Here is a 24,385-nt window from a genome sequence, read left to right as displayed (position 1 = left end):
AAGAGGTTTCTTTTTTTGTTTTTTTTTTTGTTTTTTTTACAGTTGATCACTAGGTGGGACCATTAACCCTTTAGATAGGCCTGTGCAAAAAAAGGCTTAGTTTCTGGCTTGTATATGGAGTTATATGGAGTATAACAGCAAATTATATTGTCTGTGTATGTGTGTGTGTTTGAGAAAGAGAGAGACCTTTGCGCACTTACCTTGATGAATTTCAGAAAATCAAAATGTACACCTCAGCTCTCAGAACTACATGGAGTAAACAAAAGTGTATTTATGCACCTGCTGCCTTTTAATGGTGGTGAAAGTATTCTGTTAAGTGATGACGTAAGAAGCGCTGTTTCGGGTCCAGGCCTCAACTCGCTTCACTTGAGAATATGACCTCAGCAGCCATTCATGAGCATTGTTTATTCATATTGATAATTTAAGCTAAACGCTTTCAAACTTACGATATGCATTACAGTCTCCCAAACACAAATAATTTTATATATATATATATATATATATATATATATATATATATATATATATATATATATATAATTATTTGTGTATGTATATATATATATATATATATATATATATATATATATATATATATATATATATATATATATATATATATATATATATATTAGGGCTGTCAAAAATAGCGCGTTAACGGCGTTAATTAGTTGGTTGTCGTTAATTACGTCAAATTTTTTAACGCATTTCACGCATGCGCAGTGTGACAAATTATTCAGGTTAGGAAAGTCTCGTCGATCTCTGAATTCTCAAGATAGTAAAAAACAGCGGCGAGCGCCGCGACGAAAACACAGTAGAAGCTTAAGGTTTTTAACCCCATTTACTCTCAAATACATTCATGCCAAGCTCGATAAACAGAGACGACTCTGGTAGTTGATATGCTGGAGCTTCTTCTTCCCGTTATAGCAGTGATCCTCAAATCTGGCTCGCGAGTTTCATGCAGAGTTTAGCGCAGACTCCAATTAAACACACCTGCTTGTGATTTACTAATGATCCTAAAGACACTGATTAGCAAACTCATGTGTGTTTGATTAGGGTTAGAGCTAAACTTCGCAGGAAAGTGGATCTCGCGAGCCAGATTTGAGGATCACTGTGTTATAGCGTCCTGTGTTTCACACTGCGCATGCGCAGAACGCCTACATGCAATGCAGCGAAAATTACAGCTGTTTGGAAAAGCATATGCATTTTTACTTGGTTTTACTGGCACTTGAAGCCTTCAGAACGTGAAAATATCGATCCTAAAGTATTGTGGCAGAGCAAATGAACACCTCCCAAAAACAAGAGTGCCCAGAGTGCTGCTTATGTGATTGTGGCGCATGTTTGTGTTTCTGAGTTCATTCTTTCGAGTTTCTCTATGCATAATTTCATAGATATGTGGCTATATTTAACCACTGGTTCACTTAAAACTCTTACACTATCTGTAGTTAAATGGCATGGTTTGATATAGTGCTCAGGTAAATTTGATCTAAGTAAATGTTAAACTTTTGAAATTCAGAAAAAAAGAACCACATATTGATGAATCAATACATGAAAATTATGTATCTGTGTCCTGTTATTTATCTTTTGGTATGCATTTCAGAAAAAAAATGGTTAGGATTCAGGTGTAGTTGCAAATAGTGATTAATCATGATTAATCCACTGAAAATTCTGATTAATTTAATTAAAAATGTTAATCATTTGACATATATATATATATATATATATATATATATATATATATATATATATATATATATATATATATATATATATATATATATATATATATATATATATATATATATATATATATATATATATATATATATATATATATATATATATATATATATATATATATATATATATATATTTATTTATTTTTAGATTTATATTTTCATTGTCTGGCTATCAGGGACTTTGGTATGGAGTTAAAGGTTAAGATTATAACTTTTTTGCTAGTATTCTATAACATTGTGAGTTTATATTAGCACCTTTTTGTTGTTTTCTCGTGGTAACTTATAGAGTGTTTGGACACGGAAGCGTTGCTACATGACGTCAGACTTTACAAGGGAATAGACTAAACAAAAGCAAAGTACGTGGATTTAAACACTTGCATGGCATCGTGCTGGTCATTTAATGGTGAGAAGAGCAGCAAGCAACTTGTACCAAAGTTTTAGAAATGATTATGCAGCTTGACCCCTCCAGCGAGCTGCAGCTTATTTGAAGTTGGTATTGCACTTTGGTTCATAATACATTGTTCATAAATTTAATGCAAAGTAGATTTTTTTTTTTTTTTTTTTTTTTACAGGATTTTAAGGTTTTAAACTGGCTTTACCATCAAGAAAATATGAGCATTTCACATATAGGCCATCTGTACTTTTCACCATCAAAAGGAAGCATCTGCATAGACACACTACTTTTTTTATTGTTTACTCCATGTAGTTCTGAGAGCATGAGGTGCATATTTGGATTTTTTTCCGATACTGTTCATCAAGGTAAGTGCACAAAGGTCTCTCTCACAGCCTCTCTTTCTCTCTCTCACACACACACACACACACACACACACACACACACACACACACACACACACACTATAATTTGCTATATAACTCCATATACAAGCCAGAAACTAAGCCCTTTTTTTTTTCACAGGCCTATCTAAAGGTTTAATGGTCCCACCTTGTGATCAACTGTAAAAATATATTTTTTTTTTTTACCTCTTCCCAAAAGGGAAAACCACAAACAAGAATGTGGTGGTCATGGCTTTGCAATCAAAAAATGTTGTTATAATGGAAGTCAATGGGGCAAAAACAGCCACCAACTACTAATCAGGGAGAAATTTAAATCTAATGCTGCACAAAAACTAACAATGCATCAAAGCCAATCTTGTTACTAATCTTTGACATGATAAAAATGTAACTATTTATATTGAAAATATGTAATTTTGTGTTTTTTTTTTTTTTTTTTTTTTTTTAAATCAGTGACATCATTGAACTTGGTAATTAAAAAGTTAAAATCTTGGAATTTTTTTTTAAACATTTGGTAGTTTTGATCAGGACTGAGGTTGATTTAATAGTTATGCGAAAAAAATATTTCTGGTACAATTTTACAGCAGTTTAATTGAATGGATGTTTTCATCCATGAACAACTCGAAAGGGTAGTGAATTTGCCCACAGTGTACCGTTGAGTTTTTGAAAAAATTCAAAGCATTTTCCCAAAATATGGGTCAAAATAAGATTGGTCACCAAAAATCATTCCATTAGCTCAAACACAGAGAAAGTGAGAGAAGGGAGGTGAGAGAGAGAGAGAGAGAGAGAGAGAGAGAGCGCGTGGTCACAGAATGAGCTCAGTTATGCAAACTTACAGACAGTAAACCTTGAACGACACCAACGATTCCAATCATAGACAAACTTTAAGCAGCATTTAAATCTCCATAGAAAACGATACTTGCAAGTGTCTCTGTGTGACGCCAGACCGGCGCGCATGTGAGATGCGTCCTTGCTGAGTTGCTGAGGAATCGCGCTATTTGAAAAGTCCAAAAAAAAAATGTTTTGGAATTAGTCTTCCTCGTGTGGAGAGGCGAATAAACGCTGACACAGTCTGGTGTTTGCTAGATAACAGTAGAGCCAGGGGATCAGCGCAATATTATAAAAGGACCTCTAAAGTCACACAATAGAGAATGAAGTGAATGAATGTAAACTACTGCAGCAAAGCAAATCAAACACCGCATTTCTGTTGTCTCTCCGTGCATCTCTCAGAAATAAGAGCTTTGTAAGAGTAATTTTACCTATAATATTACAACATACACGTTCTATTATTTGTATATATTTAAAAGGCAATGATTTTAACCTTGGGATATGATATAAGAATGAATAGAATAAGCACAGCGCGCTCAAATCAAACACCCACGCAGTGCGTCTCAGTCTCTCAAAAACCAAATCAGTTCTCTCGAGAGCAGGCTAATAATCAGCTTAGATACAGAATTTTCTACTCGTCCTACATGTTTGCATTTTTACCTTTTTGCTGATTAGACTCTGTAAAAGAGTTCTGCATAATGAAAATGTGCGCATTTTTGTCATGACATCTCTCTGCTTGCACTATAAATATTATTTTAGAAATAATTTTAGTTTAACATGACATACTTGTTCAGTGATGACGAAGAAAAAAAATATTAAAAAGTCATAACTGTCTTAAGTAACTGTATGACGTGTCCGAATGATACGAAAAATGTGATTGTTACAGATACAAATACTGGCTGTTACATGAAACTTTAAATATGTAATGTCACAATTATAAAGTTTTTAAAATGTACACGTAATTGTTGCATAAGGATATACTTTAAGTATTTATTGATATAAACTATTTAATGTGTTTTCATTTACAATAGCATGAACCACAAGTAGTCGAGTAACTCAAAAAAAAAATCGATTAGTAGAATCCAGTAGTCTTGCAACCCCTATACCAGGTATGCTCAAATCTGGCCCACGAGATCCATTTTCCTGCAGAGTTTAGCTCTAACCCTAGTCAAACACACCGGAGCATGCTAATCAGTATATCTTCAGGATTATTTGAAAATAACAGGCAGGTGAGTTTGATCAGGGTTGGAGCTAAACTCTGAAGCACATTGGCCCTCCAGGGAAAGATTTGAGGAACCCTGCCCTATACTGTACAGCATTAATTAGTATTCCATTGTTGTAAAGGGTAAGTTTAAGGCTATCTAGGTGTAGACGTAATTAAAACACAATGTAACGGGTAGAAAAATGAGTAAGAAACCTCTAACGTTAAACTTTTCAGAACGCAGCAAGTCCACTGCTGGTCATGCACATCCTTTCCCGTAACAAAATTGAAAGCTAAGCCAAGATGGAGAAACAGTTGATCGCTGTCCAAGGATATCCATTTTTTTTTAAATGAATTTATTAGCAGAGCTACTGCAATACTGCAAGGGATTTTTAGTGCTGGAAATCCATTTATCCTTTGCTGAAACTTTTGCATCTTCATGGAGAGCGGGTCATGATTGCCTAGCAACAGCAGACGCCACTGGAGCGTGAGCGTATAGTGCAGGCTACAGAGTGCTTTGGGAAAAAAGGAGAAAGTTGCGCGCCTAGCGTTTTCAGTCGCAACATCATGCAAATGTGGTTTTGTTTTGAAGGAGTTTTTTTTTTTGTTTTTTTTTGTTTTTTTTTGCTGGACTCTGTCGAGACCATCGAGAACATTTGGTGAGTCCAGTGGCCAAGTCTGAGACAAGTCCGAGTGCAAATGCAACGAGTCCGAGACGATAGTCCGGACTTGAGTCCAAGACCAGACTCGAGTACTACAGCCCTACGAATTGGACCTCACCACTTGACTAAAGTCAATCAGCCAACTGTATTAGTAAAATCATAGCCATAGGCAACAGTCTTGCTAGAATTGTATTTTGTAAATAAAAAAAATAAAAATCGTAATTAAGTTCTATTTTGACCCCTATTGTAGTTGTTGTTTTTTTTTTGTTTTTTTTACTTCGTTTGGGGAGTGGCCACAACAATAAAATTCTTCTTAGGACACCCATTTGGCTAGCAGTGGCCCTGCTTCGGTCACTAGAGAGAGGCTTTGGGATTGTGTCTAGGCACCCAGACACCTACTCTGAGGCAGTAGGGACAATACATTTCGTTTTAGAACGCAGCTGCTCTCTTTGTGTGCTATTAATGCCCACTATATGTATTGAATCTGCTGCCCTGTGGCAAACAACTGTTGCAGTCACGTTTCTATGCTTGAGTGGTGCATAGTTCCCTTGTTAACACTCAATTATAGTGCATTTTGTTTCTATGGACATAGAGAAACTCGTTTTTAACTTTTTCTTTCTCTCACACTCGCTGAATTGCTCTTGTTTATTTTTCAGTTTGATGAAGGTCGCAATGCATTTGATGGAGTGGTCAGCAAAGAGAAGCTACTGACCTTCATCAGATCCAACCAACTTCCCCTGGTCATTGAGTTTACAGAGCAGGTACTCTCTATCCACACTTGGCTCTTGTTGTATATACTGACATTACAGATGTGTGTTTGACCTGTTGCATACAGACTCAGTTGGCCTATTTATAATTTCATTAAAAAACTGATTGAACAATTGATTCTGAGATTATTTCTTGGCTACAGACTGCTCCAAAAATATTTGGAGGCGTCATCAAGTCCCACATCCTAATGTTTGTTCCCAAAACGGCCAAAGACTTCCAGGATAAGATGGACCAATTTAAGAAGGCAGCTGAGGGTTTCAAAGGCAAAGTGGGTTTATTTTTTTTATTCAACTGTGTCAGTGTATATTTTGATGAATACATGGAACTTTAACCTTGTTCTCTTTCTCCAGATCCTCTTCATCTTTATTGACAGTGATGTGGATGATAATCAGCGAATTCTGGAATTCTTTGGTCTTAAGAAGGAAGCGTGCCCAGCAATCCGCCTCATTACCCTAGAGGAAGAGATGACCAAATATAAACCAGAAACCTCAGAAATCACAGCAGAGAACATCATCTCCTTCTGCACAGCCTTCACAGAGGGAAAACTTAAGGTCACTAAGTTAGTTTGGGTGTAGGTTTAAAGCTGCTGTCTGTAAGTTGTGCCTCTTTTGCCGCGTTTCCACCAAAATTACCCGGAACATTTGTATCAGGAACTTTTTTTTTCCCGGGAACTTTTTCCCCCTAGACCTGTTGCTTTCTGCGTTTCCAACGCAGTGTAAAGTACCAGGAAGATTAGGCAAATAATCTGGTGACGTAGGTCTGCGCGCGTTTCTCATTACAAAGTACGATTTTGGACGTGCATCCTCGGTAGTTCAGACTTTGTGAATTTGACTCGGGAGTGTAATGTCTGCGACGACGCGAATACGGTAAATCTGCAAACAGCAGCGTACTTCATAACTTCAGTCAGCTGACCATGGCTACTGCAATTTTCCTCTCTGTATATTTACAGAAGTGTACTTAGTTCAGGGATATGTGTATAAATACAGCCATTACAATGAAACGAAATATTATATACATTTGCCTTTATTTATTTTTATTTTAACATATAGATAAACTGAATACAGACCAAAGATAACCTGATAGATTTACCCAAAACAAATTATATTTTATGTTTAACTACTAAAGAGACTAAGGACTGAGCTCCCGCTGATCGCGTGGAGTTCAGTCTCCGAGATCGGCGAAACACATTTTTAAATAGGCTCTGTCTTTATAAATAAACCACAGATTTGAGTTTTAAACAACTACATTGTCACCTGAAATACTTTTAAAATTACATTTCATGACACAATAACAGTAATATTTTTAAAATGATCCAAATAAATGGTGGTCGAACTCAACCAATGCTGCGTGAAGTCAAACAATCAGGATGTTTAGCGCTCCAGTCCCGCCCCCGAAAGTTCCGTAACTTTGAAAAAGTACTACCTCGCCAGCAGGGACTTTCTGAGGGGCATTTTTTTACCAGGAACTTCTAGTTCCTGGTTCCTGCGGTGGAAACACACAGAGTACCAGGCCAAAGTCCCTAGTTCCTGGGTAAAGTTCCTGCGGTGGAAACGGGGCATTTGTTGCCATCTCTGTTGCAAAACCGTTTCAGCGCACAAAATTGTGCATATCACCAAAGTGCGTTCATCCTGGGGTAAGCATGTTTATTCTGAAACAGCCACAAATATCCATGTTCTGAGGGATCCTACGTGTTGATTCCCCATGTATAGTGTGAGCAGTCAAATCGCCACTCGACGATCGGACCGTACAGTGAGTGCACTTTAATCGTGAGCTTTGGCGTTACATCGCATGTGATCTACTCGTACAGTATGAGTTGGTACCTTGCCAAAATCACACTGTGTATGCCCAGCTTTATTGACGTGTTTTTGCTGCATTAAGTAATGTATCGCAGACATCTGTTGATTTCTTGAACACATTTATCGAAAACCACTCACTGCTCAAACACCAGAGTTTTGTAAAGTGCTGAGTACTGAAATCTAAAGATTTCAAAAAATACTGCTTAAAAAAAAATTTGTTGAAGAAATGGAGCAAAATCAAAGCTGAGCCGCTGAACATCTCCAAACAAACAGTTGTTTTGTTTATGAACCTGCATTAAATGCATCTGGTTCAATTACCCATTCTTAAAACCCTCTGGAGTCCATTAACGCATATGCGTTTTGAGTCATTTTCTCCAGATAACCCCCGAAAAGAACTTAAATTACACTCTGTTTTAATCGTACAGATAAGAGCAATACATCAATCAAATCTGTAAAGGGTCTACTTTTTTTTTTGGATACAGACATAATAACAAAACACATTTGTGCACTTATAAAATAAAGATAACACACAAGGTATGCTGTACAAACACGTCATTAAAATGAACTGTAACTCCGCGAATACTCAACGAAGAGATATGAGAGAGATATCTATAGAAAGCCTGAAATGTCTACTTTTAAACTAAACAGGTGCTGCCGAAAAAAAAAATTCTGAGATAAAGTAATCCATATGAAAACAACGCGATGTCTATTTTTCATATCTCCGCTCATTATATCTAATGTGACCACGCCCCTGCGCTTAACGCGCTATTCAGATTCAAACTGAAGCGTGCGGCTTGAATACGCCCACACAGAAGAAAAAGCAGCCAGACTGTTCTTCGAGTTTTTATTTTATTTTACTGTTTGCTTCGCGATGAGAGGAATAAGACATAAATCACTCCAAAAAGATGTGATGTGGTTGAGGATTTGAGAAATGGATTTCCTAAGAAAAAAGAATGAAGCACTTTATTCAGCAGAGATCATAAACAAGAGTAAGTCTTTTTATTTATTTGTACTAGTTTTCACATAACGTGTAAATATTTTACTAGTTAGACCTTCCAAATACTTTTTCCAAACTATAATTCCTGACTAAATGTATAATCAAGTGAAACATTATGAAGTTTCAATAACAGTATACAATACTATAACCATTCAAAAGCTTGATGTAAATAATATAAATGTGTCAAATAGAGATAACTCTAACAAATGTAAAAACAATGCAGTTCTTTCAATTTATTCCCCCTAAAAAAAACGGAAAAATATTCTCAGCTCTTTTCAACATTATTAATAATAATAATAATGATGATGATGATAATAAATGTTTTTTTTTTTTTTTTTTTTGGTAGAAAATAAGATTGTTAAAAGGATTTCTGAAGGATTGTGTGACTAGAGTAAGGATGCCTAAAAATTTGTTTGAAAGTCAGCTTTGATTGTCCCTAAGAAACTGTTTAACTGCTCCCCCAAGTGGATATTAAATTATGTTGTGGGATAATTAAATATATTCTTAATAAACTACAAACAAAAAATTATATACTTTTTTTGTTCTCAAATTCTTTCTTGTTAGTCCTCCCTTACAGTGGCACAGTTGAATGAGAGGCTCATTATGCAGCTCATTATGCAGGGCTTTGTCTTCTCAGGTGTAAATCACAATGATATTCATGATAGTTGACGCCTACTCGCATATGACTTTTACCAACAAAAAGTGTCTTAGAAAATTTAAATCAATATATTGTTTTCTGTGAATTTGTAAACAAGATGATTTTCACATAATTTAGAAAGAAAAATTCTAGGCTACAAGCTCCAGTTCTCAACAATCCCGGGAACCAATGTCATGTATGTGTTTTATGGCCTTATTCAAGTGATTTAACATTTTTAGTTTTTCACTAACCATGTGTAACGTTTTTTTTTTTCTCAAAAATACAATCATGTACATGCATGCATTTCACATATTATTATTATTATTATTATAGCCCAGTTTGTGCTGACTACAGTGATATTAGACTTTACCCATTTAGATATTTATAAGAAACTGAAAAAAGCACAAATATCAGGGCATGACAAAACTTCTCCAGGCCCCAAAAATACCCTTAGACTCCAGAGGGTTAATTAAAGCCAGTTGCTTGCTTCATTCCTGAATGAATTATGATTCTGAATGATTCCGTGATAAACTCAATGATTCGCAGCCACCTACTGGCAGTTTTACTTTAATTTTAAAAGGATCTTTTATTTAATTTATTTCTGTAATCAATTTTATTTAAAACATTAACCTCAACATGAACTTCTGAATTTAATTGCCACCTGAGCCTCATTAAACATCTGAAAATATATCTGCAAGCCACTTATGTTCTTCTGTGCCACCTCAGTAGTATAAATTATTTTTAATACTTATTTGATTTGATTGGTAACCTATTCTTACTGTACGCATGTGGTGACCTAGAAGCTGGGACAACTTTTTTTTTTTTTTAAACCGACATGGCACAGCAGCATGCTTAAATTTCCAGTGAAAACCTACCAGTACCACTCAAATTAGAAAACGTTGTTGTAAACTATCCGTTTTGAACCCTGGCTGGTTATGTACTTGCTCAAATATTGATTTTTAGATCAATTTTAACCAAAAAAAAAAAGTTACAGACTGCAGCTTTTAAATGTCTGACGTAAAGGAGGAAATTAGTCTTTATGGTAGATTTAGTTACCTAAAATTGGCACTTAAATGTGTTCTGTCTTTTTGGAATGATTGTTTTGTGTGTCTGTGTGCTTGTTTTGAATGATTGTAATGTCTTTCAGCCTCATTTGATGAGTCAGGACATTCCCGATGACTGGGATAAGAACCCGGTCAAGGTCCTGGTGGGCAAAAACTTTGAAGAGGTTGCCTTCGACCCTGCTAAGAATGTATTTGTAGAGTTTTGTACGTATTTTGTCTATATAAAAGTGTTTTTGCTTAAATGCAAGTTCTGTAGTCTTGTCATTGCATGTCTGCCTTGGTTTGAGAGATCACTTTGCATGGCATATTGCCTGATTTTTTGAAAGCGGGATCTTTTAAGTGCCCCTCCTAATAACCTGACATGGTAAACACAAGATTCCTGTATCTGTCAAAATGCATACTGCTAATCCTGGCATGGGCACCTACACAGGATACTTAATTTAAGAGCTCTCTTTCCTGTATACTCTTTAACATGCTCTAATAGAGCAAGAAATGCTGTGATCATTTTGGCTGGTCCTGTGACTTATAGTCAGGTGTGACTTATCAAAATTAATTTGACCAAGAAATTACCCAAGAGCACTCTCGCGGCTGTAGACGGTAATGTTTTCTCTTGGTTCTAAATAATTGTGATTTATAGTCCAGTGCGACTTGTTTTTTTTTTTTGTTTTTTTTTCTCTCACCATGACGTATTTCTGGACTGATGTGACTTGTATTCAGGTGCGACTTATAGTCCGAAAAATATGGTACATGCATGCATGCGTACATATACACACTCGCCTAAAGGATTATTAGGAACACCATACTAATACTGTATTTGACCCCCTTTCGCCCTCAGAACCGCCATAATTCTACATGGCATTGATTCAACAAGGTGCTGAAACCATTCTTTAGAAATGTTGGCCCATATGATCAACTTGCACTTGATGGAGATTTTTGGGATGCACATCCGGGGCACGACTGTTCCACCACATCCCAAAGATGCTCTATTGGGTTGAGATCTGGTGACTGTGGGGGCCATTTTAGTACAGTGAATATTATTATTATTATTATTATTATTATTATTATTATTATTATTATTCTGTTGAAGAAACCCAATTTGAAATAATTTGAGCTTTGTGACATGGTGCATTATCCAGCTGGAAGTAGCCATCAGAGGATGGGTACATGGTGGTGATAAAGGGATGGACATGGTCGGAAACAATGCTCAGGTAGGCCGTGGCATTTAAACGATGCCCAATTGGCACTAAGTCACCTAAAGTGTGCCAAGAAAACATTCCCCACACCATTACACCACCAGCCTGCACGGTGGTAAGAAGACATGATAGATCCATGTTATCAGTCAGTTTACGCCAAATTCTCTCTCTACCATCTGAATGTCTCAAGAGAAATCGAGACTCATCAGACCAGGCAACATTTTTTTCCAGTCTTCAATGGTCCAATTTTGGTGGACTCGTGCAAATTGTAGCCTCTTTTTCCTATTTGTAGTGGAGATGAGTGGTACCCAGTGGGGTTTTCTGCTGTTGTAGCCCATCCGCCTCAAGGTTGTGCATGTTGTGGCTTCACAAATGCTTTGCTGCACACCTCAGTTGTAATGAGTGGTTATTTCAAAGTTGCTCTTCTATTAGCTTGAATCAGTCGGTCCATTCTCCTCTGACCTCTAGCATCAAAAAGGCATTTTCGCCCACAGGACTGAAAATCCTTGAGCAGAAAAAAAATACTGAGCAGATTGTGAAATACTCAGACCTGCCCGTCTGGCACAAACAGCCATGCCACGCTCATTGTTTACATCCCCTTTCTTTCCCATTCTGACATCCAGTTTGGAGTTCAGGAGATGGTCTTGATCAGGACCACACCCCTAAATGCATTGAAGCAACTGCCATGTGATTAGATAATTGCATTAATGAGAAATTGAACAGGTGTTCCTAATAATCCTTTAGGTTTGTGTGTATATGTCAGTTAAACATGACTGACTTTCCAATAATTGAATGGTTGTTAAAATGGAGGTTAGTTTGTCTTGGACAAAAATTTTTAGTCAGACTATAGTGTTTTTTTTTTTTTAAAGGGATGATTGTGGTTTATATCTGGCTGAAGTCAAACTTTTAAAGTGTGTGTAAATTCACCTTTCATTAAGATTTTTTTTTTATTTATATATTCCCATTGCTTTTCCTTTATACAGATGCCCCATGGTGTGGTCACTGTAAACAGCTGGCACCCATCTGGGATCAATTGGGTGAGAAATTCAAAGACACCGCAAATATTGTTGTGGCCAAGATGGACTCCACAGCCAATGAGATTGAAACTGTCAAAGTGCATAGCTTCCCCACGCTCAAGTTCTTCCCTGCTGGTGATGACCGTAAGGTATGGCCTCGAGACAATTTGCTTCTGTTTGGGTTTATTTTTAGCATAATGTAATGTGAATATAAAAAAACAAAAAATTCTTTAAGGAATTGACAGTTTGCAAAGAGCTTGATTGACAGTTGATCTGACTGATCAGAATGCGTATATTATGTACCAGCATGTGTATATAAACTTGACTAAGTTTGCAAGGTATGTGAAATGTTCATTAGCCATTCAAAGATTTGTTTAAATTATATAAATGCTTATTTGCTTAATGCTGATGGCAAACGAAAGTATTATAATGTTGACTTTTATATTTCTAATAGTATAAAAGCAATCGTTATAATAATTTTGTATACATTAATTCCTTTTGTTTAAAAGTTTTATGACTATTCAACCGAACTGTTAACTATGACCGTGAATGAGGGATAATGTGAGCTGTCAAAAAAAAAAGTGTCAGGGCAATTGGTTAATGTCAGTGGTTCTAAACCTTTTTTGGGCCAAGCCAGTCCTAGAGGTGTCTCACCAGCCACCGTCCCTGCTGTGCGAAGCGAAGGAAGAGGTGTGCTTTTTTTTTTTCCTTTTTTTTTTTTTTGTAGTCTACAGTTTCTGCCTTTTATACTCAGAGGTGGGGGAGGCCACTCCCAGACACCGTCATGTCTGCCAGCCATTTGACCAATCCCCCCCCCCCTCCTTAGTCACTGTTGCTCACTCTGACAAGCAAACGGAGATGCTCACTGTCTTACAATGATGGCTTTCATTGGAAAACCTTCCGATGTGTTTCTGATCAATTTGGGACACAGATGGACCTTCAAGGGGGACTTAAATATACCATGGAGGGATATATAATATATATTTAAAACAAACATAAAAATAAAGATCACCATGCAAACGGGACAACGGTTACAGTCGTCACAATGATAACATCCCAGATCAACACAGTTTAAATACTGCAGAGTAAGATTAAATTTACATTTGACCAGATTAATATGGTGAGGCACTCGTGTGTGTATATATACCTTTTTGTGTCTTTGACTTGAACTGCACGGTACATGACATGAGAACCGTTCGCCATTTAGGTTTGTACATTAGCATGGACTCTCTCTTAAGTTACATGGGAAAGCTATCTCTAGGTAAAACTAGCTAACATTAGTGTTAATGTTAGTATGACAACCAGAAAATTGTGATATTGTTGTTAAATGCTTAGGGGACATTTTGCTTTGTTTTGGTTGGATTTGGAATTGGAGTAAAGTTACATTGCCTGTCCACTCAGGATAACTGGAATTAGTGTTACAAGTACCGTAGGCACATAGTTTTTCATCCTTTTGTAGCATATGCACCATTAGACCAATGCAAGCTTAGAATCTTCCTATATTTCTTTATGGCACTGAAACCTAAAGATGTCAGTTCTACTCGCCAAGTAACTGATACTAGACTGCCATTAGCTCATCTGCATGTCAGGGGAGGGGCTTACCGATAGGTCATTTGGGGCTGGTGTAACGTAATCTCTTTTAATGCAATGTAATAGGGTTTCTGAGGAATGGACAGAAGGAGTGTATCCTATAGTGAGATACCTCACTTAACCGGGGTTACACAAAATAACCTATTTAAATCTACCCCCCCTTTTTTTCTGAATTTTTTTTTTTTTTTTTTCACCTGGATTAGTCAACAGATTTACAAATGCTTCGATATAGCTTGCCCCACAACACATGCATAGGAAACAAGACACTCCCAACCCAGTGAATTCACCCCTTGTCTAGACCCTGAGAGCTCTAGAGGTTCTGCATTGATCTATTTCTAGAATTAAAACTTTTCCTCAGTCCAGAGTATCTTTTGTTTAAGTGGAGCACTGAATAAAAGATGTGCCTGCAAAAGACCCCCATCCTGGAGCCCAAGACCGGTTTCCCACTGAAGCTAAGCAGGGCTGAGCCTGGTCAGTACCTGGATGGGAGACCTCCTGAGAAAACTAGGTTGCTGCTGGAAGAGGTGCTAGTGAGGCCAGCAGGGGGTGCTCACCCTGTGGTCTGTGTGGGTCCTAGCGCCCCAGTGTAGTGATGGGGACACTATACTGTCAACAAGCACCGTCCTTCAGATGAGACGTTAAACCGAGGTCCTGACTCTCTGTGGTCATTTAAAAATCCCAGGATGTCTTTCGTAAAGAGTAGAGGTGTGACCTCGGCATCCTGGCTAAATTCGCCCATTGGCCTCTGACCATCATGGCCTCCTAACAATCCCCATATCCGCTGATTGGCTTCATCACTCTGTCTCTTCTCCACCATTAAGCTGGTGTGTGGTGAGCGTTCTGGCGCACTATGGCTGCCGTCGCATCATCCAGGTGGATGCTGCACACTGGTGGTGGATGAGGAGATACCCCTTGACTATGTAAGCGCTTTGAGTGTCTAGAAAAGCGCTATATAAATGTAAAGAATTAATTAGTTGTTGGTAAATGAGTGTGATGGATTTTCGTAAGCTACTTCTAAACCTAAATCTAGGCTAGAGCCCTGTTTTGCAAGGTCACCCAGGTGCGATCATCTCCATAAATTAAGATATCTGTATAATACTCAGTTGTTGTTGTTTTTAAATGACTTTAACATTTTTTTTTTTTTTTTTTATCATTGCACCCCCCCCCCCTTCTTTAGGTAATTGACTACAATGGTGAGAGAACGCTAGATGGATTCACTAAGTTTTTGGAGAGCGGAGGAAAAGAAGGTGGGGCACCAGCAGATGATGAGGAGGATGAAGATTCTGATGTATGTATGATTTTGGTTGCAGTTCAGTTTTTCTTCAATTGTTTGGTTTAACTTCATTGAACTGGTACAACTGTTCATACCATAAGTATACCATACCATAATTTCAATTGAATAACTGGCAGCTTTGGTCACACAGAAATCGGTTTCTGCTTAGTTTGTTACTTCAGTAAATAAACTTTTGGAATGTTGGATTTTGGATGTTGAATGTTTTGGATGTTTGCAAACATTATCAATTATATTTTCAGCTTTTCCCTTTTTTTATTTATGCTTATTTCCTTAGTTATTTTTCGGACACTTAATTTGGGTGTTATCAATTGTCTACTGGATGACCCATTGCTTCTGAAGATTCAAAATAAAAATTTTTGACATTTTTAAAATAAGGACATAATTTTTTACTGCATGATTATCATTGTTTCATCATACGTTTAATCTGCACCAATTAATATTAAACCATGAGTATGCAGGTGTTTTTTTGAATCTGTCCTTAAAAGCTTGACGTGGACTTTTTTTTTTTTTTTTCTGAGGTCTGCTTTTCAAATATTAAAAAAAAATCAGTTGTCAATGTTGAAAAATTTTAAAGCACTGCATAGTCTTCACTGTGTAAATTAAATATACATTGATTCTATTAAAGCTACTAAAATTCAGTTGAGTAACATAAATGGCACAGACCGTTCTAAAGACTGACTAAATAATAATAATTCATTAAATTTATATAGAGCTTTTCTAGGCACTCAAAGAGCTTTACATAGACATCACCTCATCCACCACTAGTGTGCAGCATCCACCTGAATGATGCGACGGCAGCCATACTGCGCCAGAACCCGATTGGTGCATGCATTACTTATTATTATTATTATTATTATTATTATTATTATTATTATTATTATTATTATTATTATTATTACATGGACAAAATCATAGTCTCTACAATTCATGTAAAAGGTAGATTCTGATATGACGATTAATTGCAATATTAAATTGTGAGATCACCGACCCATAAGTTACCATGAGAAAACAGTAGTTATGGTTGTTAGTTACGAAGTACCACTATTCAAGCTAAAACTACCAGTATTTCAAGAGAATGGGTTTAATCCGGTTTGTTTTTTGTTTTTGTTTTTTTCATTGCTAAGCTGGCTTCACTGATCTCCAGATCATATTAGACCAGTGGCCCATTTTTTTTTTTCTAAACAATTTGGCTCACAGATTCTGGAGTTTATCACACTGATTAGGCGCAATCCAGGACCACAGAAATCCACCCAGAGGAATACTTCTAGGAATTTTAAATTTAGAACATTATCATTGCCGCTAATGCCCAACACAACTGTTATAGCTATTTACCTTCAATTTCCCCCCTTCCCACCACTTACCATCACTACTGACAGTACTAAGTTAGTCAACACTAGCTAGTCCGCACGTCCCAGCTATGAGGGAAAGGACTCTGCAACCGAACACTGCTGGTAACTCCTGTGAACTCGTGCCGGTTGCACTTGTTTTGCTGCAGGGATTACTGGCATGTTTGTGGCAGGGCAGATTTGTTTTGATGAATTGAAGTCATTCTCATACACATGGCCTTCTAGTAGGGTAGACCATGACTTGTGACTCGAAAAAATTTGTTTCGGTGTGCAAATTTCCCAATTGTTGCCACTGCACGAAAAATATATTTTGTATTCTAAAAAAAATCTTGCTTTTTCCACAGGATCTGGATCTTGATGATGCAGAAGAGGATGATTCAGATGTGGATGAGGGACACGATGAGTTATAAGAGTCATGAAGAAAAGGCGAGACAAACCCCTTCACCACCACCTCCAATTTAGACCTCCCTGTCTACGAACACTAAAGCTTTTCTGAACTAATCCTAACTAAACAGCCCCTGGGCATTACAGGGTCTTTCAGCCAGCTGCCGTTACCAGTCCAGCCCAACCATCTGCAGCCCAGAGAATGCCTCTTTGCCCACAAAAACTTTTATCTCTGAATTGTTTTACTGTACAGTTTGTTTTTTGCATTAAAACATATTAGGTTTTTAGGTTTAATTCTAATGGTAATCTGTTGAACTGCTCTTTATACCTACCCACTACCTCCTTTTGTGATCTGGAGGATCAGTATTAAGATTTTGCAGTATAATTCTGGAAATACTCTCCTGATGAAGGAGGGGGATGGCCAATTATCCTGCCTTAATTCTGCGATATGCATGAGTGGACATTTCAGGGCAGAGGAGCTGTAGGTCATTCCATTTGGGTGGAAATAAAAATTATGGGATGCTATTACAGTGTGAACCAAACTGAGGTACCTTTGCGGTTTCATTAGTCAAACCACATTTTCATATTTTTCCTTTTCCAAATTAACACCTGCTACTGAATTATTTTTAAAGATGTAAAAGTGTAGAACTTATTTAATTTTATATTTCAATTATTTTCTTTATTATAATCTTCCATACTGAAGGGCCCAGAAACAGCACTTCTGTTGAATTGCCTGGGGCAGAGTTGGCCCTGTCAGCTTTCTGGTTGTCTGGGAGGATGATTTGAAATGTTTTGCACTTCATTCAGATTCCATATCCGTTACTGGAATAAAGATTTATCATATTGTATGGACAATAACTCCCCTATACCTTGCTTTCCATCACTTTAGTGTAAGATTCCTCCGTGCAGGTATAATAACAGTTGATGACGTCAGAGTGATGGGGAGGAGAAAGTGTTCTTGTAACCAACATAATCAGTCTTTTCCCCTTCTTATGCCAGGGTTCAGGGTTGTGCGCATGTGTGATTTGTCTAACCCTAATGTTGTTGGTCTTTATCTATTTTTCTAGGAGCGGTGAATTTCAGGGGTGATGTTTAAAGAAAGGGGGGGTTCAGAAATTCAGTTGAGAGGATTTGGGTTTTAAAATTTGTCAAAATGTTTGAGACAAAGCATTCCATTGCATTAAAATAGATAATATAAACTGGTGGCCAAATAAACAACAAAATAGTAATGTGTTTGGTGTGCGTTTTATTCAATTATTTTCCATTTTAAAATTACAGATTCAGTCAGTTAAGACAATTCAGTAGGGTTCAGTAATTCATTAGTACAACAAAGACCTCATGGTTCTCAAGCTAAAATAAACAACAAAAGATATACACCCAATTAATTTTTTTTTTTTTTTTTTTGGGTGGCAGTTTTACCAAAAGGAATTAAAAAATGACTGAAATTACTGCCTTGTCTACCCACAAAGCCATTATGTGACTATAAAACTGATAAATTCTTTGAACTGCTTGTACCATAGTTTTATAGCTTGAGCTTGACAACAATTGCCATTGAATGCTGTCCTAAGAGCTGCATTAACATATTGACAAAAAGAGTGGAGTACGTGATGAATTATTATTATTATTATTATTTTTATTTTTTTTGAGGGGAGTATTCCATGTTTCACTGGGTTTTTACCATTTTAAGTAACTTATATGCTACATTATACCCAGAACAGGGAGAAACTTCTGAAACTGTTAGTAGGGGTTGATTAATAATAGCCCACAAAATAGAAAGTAAGGTAGACTTAAAGTAGAAATCACTGTAAGGCCTGCTGATAGGAATAATGACATATTAATCTGATTAAACAGTCATCTGCAAATAGAGCAAGATCATCTTTTTTGCTGGCAGCCAACTTAAAGATATAGAGCCAGGCTGTTTGTTTGTGTTATTTTTAAATTCTAATTGTGACTGTAAACATGTCCTTGCCTTCACGTTTTGCAGGTCGTGCCATTTTTATACCCTATTCAGTGTGTACTAGAAATTACTGTTGGTTTCCCTGCTGTGTGGCAACAGGAGCTGGGGGTGGGGGAATTTATCTGGGGAGGCTTGGTTCAAATGTGATGTGTGAAAACAAGCTGAGGTTACAGATTTTATTGCTAAATTGGCTGAGAATTGTAGGGGTGTGACTCCAGATCACACCCACTCTGCTTCCAATTCAGTCATCTGAGCTATGAGACGACAATCTCTTAATATAGTCTATTGGGGGGTGTATATAGGGTACACAGAGCCCTGACTTCAGACTAACTTCTAAACTACTATCTAGGAAGGTGCTCTACATGAAGAGACAAACCATCAACCAGACAGACTGAGAAGCTGCAGTCATCAAGACCGGCACCTTGGACAAGAAGAAATTCTGAAAACCTCTGAGTGTGCGGAAACTTTTAAGCCGAAATTAAGAATTAGAGCAGAATCTTTGGAACAAGAACATTAAAGAATGAAATACTACCAGTGTCCAGTCACCCAGACCATACGTTATGAGGGGTGCAATCCAAATGCCACTAGACCAGTGTCATGCTTTCATTCACAGTCTTCTTTCAAACCTGTTCGCAATGTTCACTTTCCCAATGACATAGTCTTTCAAGATTTTGTCCGTCAAGTAGAGCTGGAAAGAATTGGACGCTTCATTAGAACCAGAAGAGTGAGTCTAGACACCATCTACCATTCAGGTAGGAAAATCAACTATTTGTGTACTTTACAGAGTCTGCTATGGAAAGCAAATCTATGCTCAGTCTCCATTAAATACTCTGCATGCAAGTAATTAGGAGTTATGCAATCCCTGATCTTTAAATAAAGGCTATTTATCCTAATAATCAGCAATGCCATTTTTGTCTAGTTAGCTTTTTGAATGTATAATCCAAAGTGGCTCAAACTTTAACCTACTGATAAATAAACTGTCTGAGCCTGTCCTTTAACATTAACTCCTTGCTGATTGTCCAGGCATGGCAGCAATTCATGAAGCAGTCCTATCTGGAAACCTGGAGTGTGTGAAGCTTCTGGTAAAATTTGGGGCTGACATCACCCAGAGGGATGAAGATGGATGGACTCCCCTCCATATGGCCTGTAGCGATGGCTTTCCAGAAATAGCGAAGTAAGAAAATTTCTTAATTTAATGTATTATTTGGACTATGGTAAACACAAATTAGAACTGGATATTTAATATATTACTACTACTCATAAACAATTACATTATCAGCTATGTTCTCAAGCAACTTTTAAAGGTAGAAAGATTTAAAGGTAGTTTTTCTTATATTTTGTTTTTTCAGGTACTTGCTTGCTTTGGGTGCAGACACTGAGGCTGAAAATGATTGTGGGGAGAAGCCTGCTGACCTTATTGACCCAGATAGCAAAGAACTGCTTGAACTCTTTGGGGTCGGTGGTGCCTGAACTTGCCTGACACTATAAAGTTCTGATTTCTCTCATCTGTTATGGCAGTTGCCACATTAAAAGGATGAAACCTGTAAAGGAGTGGAACAGCCACTGTGTATGCAGTGGAGCTGGTAGTTGATACACTTGACGGAGTGTCTGGTTATAATTGTCTGGTCATGTGAATTTGGACCAGTGATTAGGATGCGAGATGCACTTGCCTCCACCAGAAGGAACTGTTCCAGTGTAGATGACACAGTGTGTTCTTGCTGTAAGCTAATGAGTCACAACAGATTTTCTGTAAATTTGTTATAGTTAAAACTTTCTATTTTAAACCATGTTCTCTTTTTATATCTCGATCAATGCACTATGGTATAAGTTTGATGAATAGCTCACTGTGATTGTATGGGATTTTTTTTTTTATTAATTTACATAAAACATGAAATTGTTCAGAAAGTCTTAATTTGATAAATGTATTGATTCATGTTTTTATACCTATATATACATTAAAAAGACAATGCTTTCTGTTTTATTTTGGATGTTGTCTGTGTCCATAGCTACAGAATATACATAAAATAATAATGTATTAATCTTCAGGAGTAGTTGTAAATCCCAACAAAGGTGAAATGTTATATGTACATAAAATACATTTGGTTGATGGTATTAAAGTTAAACTAATGTAACATATCTAGGGGTTGATATCTGCAGATCTGACTTAGGCTATCTCAGACTCAACTTTTAGCCAAGGTTAGACCAAATTAAAAATTATGAACCGCTTTTCTGCTTTATTTGGAAAAATGAGACCGAATGTGTTCAAAGGACATCAATGATAAGAAATTATAAGGAGGGTGGTCCTAATACTTTAGATTTTAAAATCATTAGCCAGACTTTCAAAATAAACTAGATTAAGAATTGTTTATCTAATGAGTTACCCTGGTTTTGAGTACCTTTAGTTTTTCTTGTTCTCTAACTGTCCTGGAAAATTGATTTTGAACATCATCCTTCTCCCCGCACATATGTATTATTTGAAACAATGAAAATATATAGTCTGGTAACAAATTACTTTATGTGTGGTATTGCTGTTTAAACAATTTCTCTACTATTGCATTCCATGGTGTTTATGTATTAGACAAATAATGCACTAACTTCTTTATTAGAAGTTTTTTTTTTTTTTCAGGAAGCCACTCTAAAGCACAATTTAAATGGAGGATCTGTTATCCAAACTCTGAAAAACATACAGATCTATCCTCACAGACTTTTTTTAACAAAGTAAAATAAAAGTTCACTTAAATAACCATTTCAACCATGGTATGCAGTACACAATCTCTGAACACAAAACACCTCAAACCCTGAAGCAGATGGGCAACAGCAGCAGAAGACCAGGCTGGGTCTCGCTCCGGTCACCTATGAACAGGAAATGGAGGCTACAATTCACACAGGTTTACCAAATTTGGACAATAGAAGATTGGAAGAACGTTGCCTGATCTTGATGAGTCTCGATATCTGCTATGACATTCAGAAGGAAGGGTCAGAATTTGGCATAAAGAACATGAAAGCATGGATTCACACTGCCTTGTCTCAACGGTTCAGGCTGGTGGTGGTGTAATGCAGGGGATATTTTCTTTGCACACTTTGGACCGCTTAATACCAATTGAGCATTTTTTTTTAATGCCACAGCCTACCTGACTACCTGTTTCTGACCATGTCCATCCCTTTGCGACTACAGTGTACCCATCCTCTGATGGCTACTTCCAGCAGGATTATGCACCCTGTCACAAAGCTCAAATCATCTCATACTGGTTTCTTGAACATGACAATGAGTTCACTTTACTCAAATGGCCTCCACAGTCACCAGATCTCAATCCAATAGAGCAGCCGACAAATCTGCAGGAACTGTGTGATGCTATCATGTCAATATGGACCAAAATCTCTGAGGAATGTTTCCAACACCTCTATGCCACAAAAAGGGGCCCAACCGGTACTATAGCAAGGTGTACCAGTGAGTGTATATCTTCATTGTATTTATTTTGTAATATTGATAAAAAATCTATTCTACATCTGTTTTTATCATTGCCCGTTCGCCAAGTCTTTTTGTTCAGAACTTACCATGTTAACTTTTCTAACCTTATTTTTTTTGTAAAATTTAGTAACAATGCCAGAACCTTCTTTTCTCATTCTACTGATTTGTTATAGCTTCATGTGATTTATGTCCGTTTTCCTTCTGTGACTTCACAACTGTTGCAATATTTTCATTTGCTAGCTGGCAAATGTATTATGCAACTGATGCTTTTTTTTTTTACATTTTCTTTTATTTCCAAATGTAATGGTTTCTGAAAGTAATGTGAAAATCCTTCTGAAAGGCAAGAACCTGGTTGACAGCTCTGCTGAATGAACCGCAATTGTACTGTGGGAAGTCGTTTACGCAAATCGGTTCTTTTGAAACGTGATAACTGGATCAACAAACCGATTCAGTGATTCTTCTACGGTTACATGTGAAGTGATTCAGATTATAGAAACCGCTCTCAGTTACTAACATAACCTCGGTTCTCTCTAGATGAGGGAAGGAGTGTTACGTAAGCTATCTTACGCTATAGGAAAATCCCTTTTCCTCGAGAATACTGAAGCCAAAAAATGTGCACGCCTATTGGTCGCTCTGCAGCAACTGCTGTAACCTATCAAAAGACACGTCCCACCAAAATGAGCATGGCTTTCATCTAGAGAGAACCGAGGTTACATTAGTAACTGAGACTACGAGAGTCCTCTCATGTTGCATAAACTAGCTTACGCTACGGGAACCCAATGTAAAACGCTGTGTGTGTGTAGTAACATCCACACATTTATTCCCCAGGGCATGTGCCCGAGGTATACAAAATAGTGAGTATATCCAGACCAACAACATGGGTCTGAGAATATAATATGACCATCTAAGAACAAATGTGCTTATAACAGTATAACAGTCAGATCTGTAAGGCTTAGTTCCATGCTATCAGCACGCTCATAAAACACTGTTTGCACGACACAGTCCGACAAATCAGTGGATATACACCTAGACTGAGAACAGCTTAGCCTGTAAGGCAGGAACTTCAAGGTTATTGAATCGAATGAATGTAGACGGGGAGGCCCAGCCTGCCACAATACAAATGTCCTGGAGTGAAACACCACTAGACCATGCCCATGAGGAGGCCATGCCTCTTGTGGAATAAGCTCTGATGCCCAGCAGGCAGCAAATGCCCTTATATTCATAAGCCATTGCGATAGCATGAACTATCCAGCTGGAAAGGCTCTGTTTCGACTTGAATAGCCCCTTAGTACAGCCAACAAAAGAAACAAAGAACTGCTCTGACTGTCTGAAAACAGCAGACTGTTCAACATATATCCTCAGTGCCCTGACCGGGCAGAGGAGGTTTGCATCATCCTAGCTATCAGATCTTGGAAGAGCTGACAGTGAAATGACTTGTGCACTGAATGGAGTGAAAGGCACTTTGGGGTCATAACCGTGTCTCGGTTTGAGAATGACTCAGTAGGTCAGTAGGTCCAAACTCGATACACGCAGCACTCACAAGAGAGCGCATAGAGGTCGCCCACTCGCTTGACTGAGGAGAGAGACACAAGGATAGCGGTCTTAAATGAAAGATACCGCAGATCCACGGTCTGCAGCGGATCGAAAGGGGT

General features: G+C 37.4%; 2 protein-coding genes across 3 annotated transcripts in view; both read left to right on the top strand.

Moving 5' to 3' along the window:
• Nucleotides 1-18,536, top strand: part of LOC113098347 (protein disulfide-isomerase-like) — a 44,502-nt gene extending 25,966 nt beyond the window's left edge. For both annotated transcript variants that reach the window (XM_026263383.1, XM_026263376.1), the window contains 7 exons: nucleotides 5,879-5,983; nucleotides 6,133-6,258; nucleotides 6,341-6,541; nucleotides 10,568-10,688; nucleotides 12,661-12,842; nucleotides 15,461-15,571; nucleotides 17,268-18,536. In XM_026263383.1, the coding sequence (XP_026119168.1) occupies nucleotides 5,879-5,983; nucleotides 6,133-6,258; nucleotides 6,341-6,541; nucleotides 10,568-10,688; nucleotides 12,661-12,842; nucleotides 15,461-15,571; nucleotides 17,268-17,333 (912 nt within the window). In that variant the 3' untranslated portion in view covers nucleotides 17,334-18,536. The remainder of the gene's footprint in view (nucleotides 1-5,878; nucleotides 5,984-6,132; nucleotides 6,259-6,340; nucleotides 6,542-10,567; nucleotides 10,689-12,660; nucleotides 12,843-15,460; nucleotides 15,572-17,267) is intronic.
• A 168-nt stretch (nucleotides 18,537-18,704) lies between these two features.
• LOC113098363 (protein phosphatase 1 regulatory subunit 27-like) lies at nucleotides 18,705-21,245 on the top strand. The gene is made up of 3 exons (XM_026263395.1): nucleotides 18,705-20,016; nucleotides 20,288-20,438; nucleotides 20,614-21,245. Exons 1-3 carry the CDS (start codon nucleotides 19,785-19,787, stop codon nucleotides 20,732-20,734), a joined length of 504 nt encoding a protein of 167 aa, XP_026119180.1. The 5' UTR covers nucleotides 18,705-19,784; the 3' UTR covers nucleotides 20,735-21,245.
• Nucleotides 21,246-24,385: the final 3,140 nt, after the last annotated feature.

This window comes from Carassius auratus, chromosome 6 (genome assembly GCF_003368295.1).
Source record: "Carassius auratus strain Wakin chromosome 6, ASM336829v1, whole genome shotgun sequence".
Lineage (NCBI taxonomy): Eukaryota > Metazoa > Chordata > Actinopteri > Cypriniformes > Cyprinidae > Carassius > Carassius auratus.
This window is presented reverse-complemented; position numbering and strand designations above follow the sequence as displayed.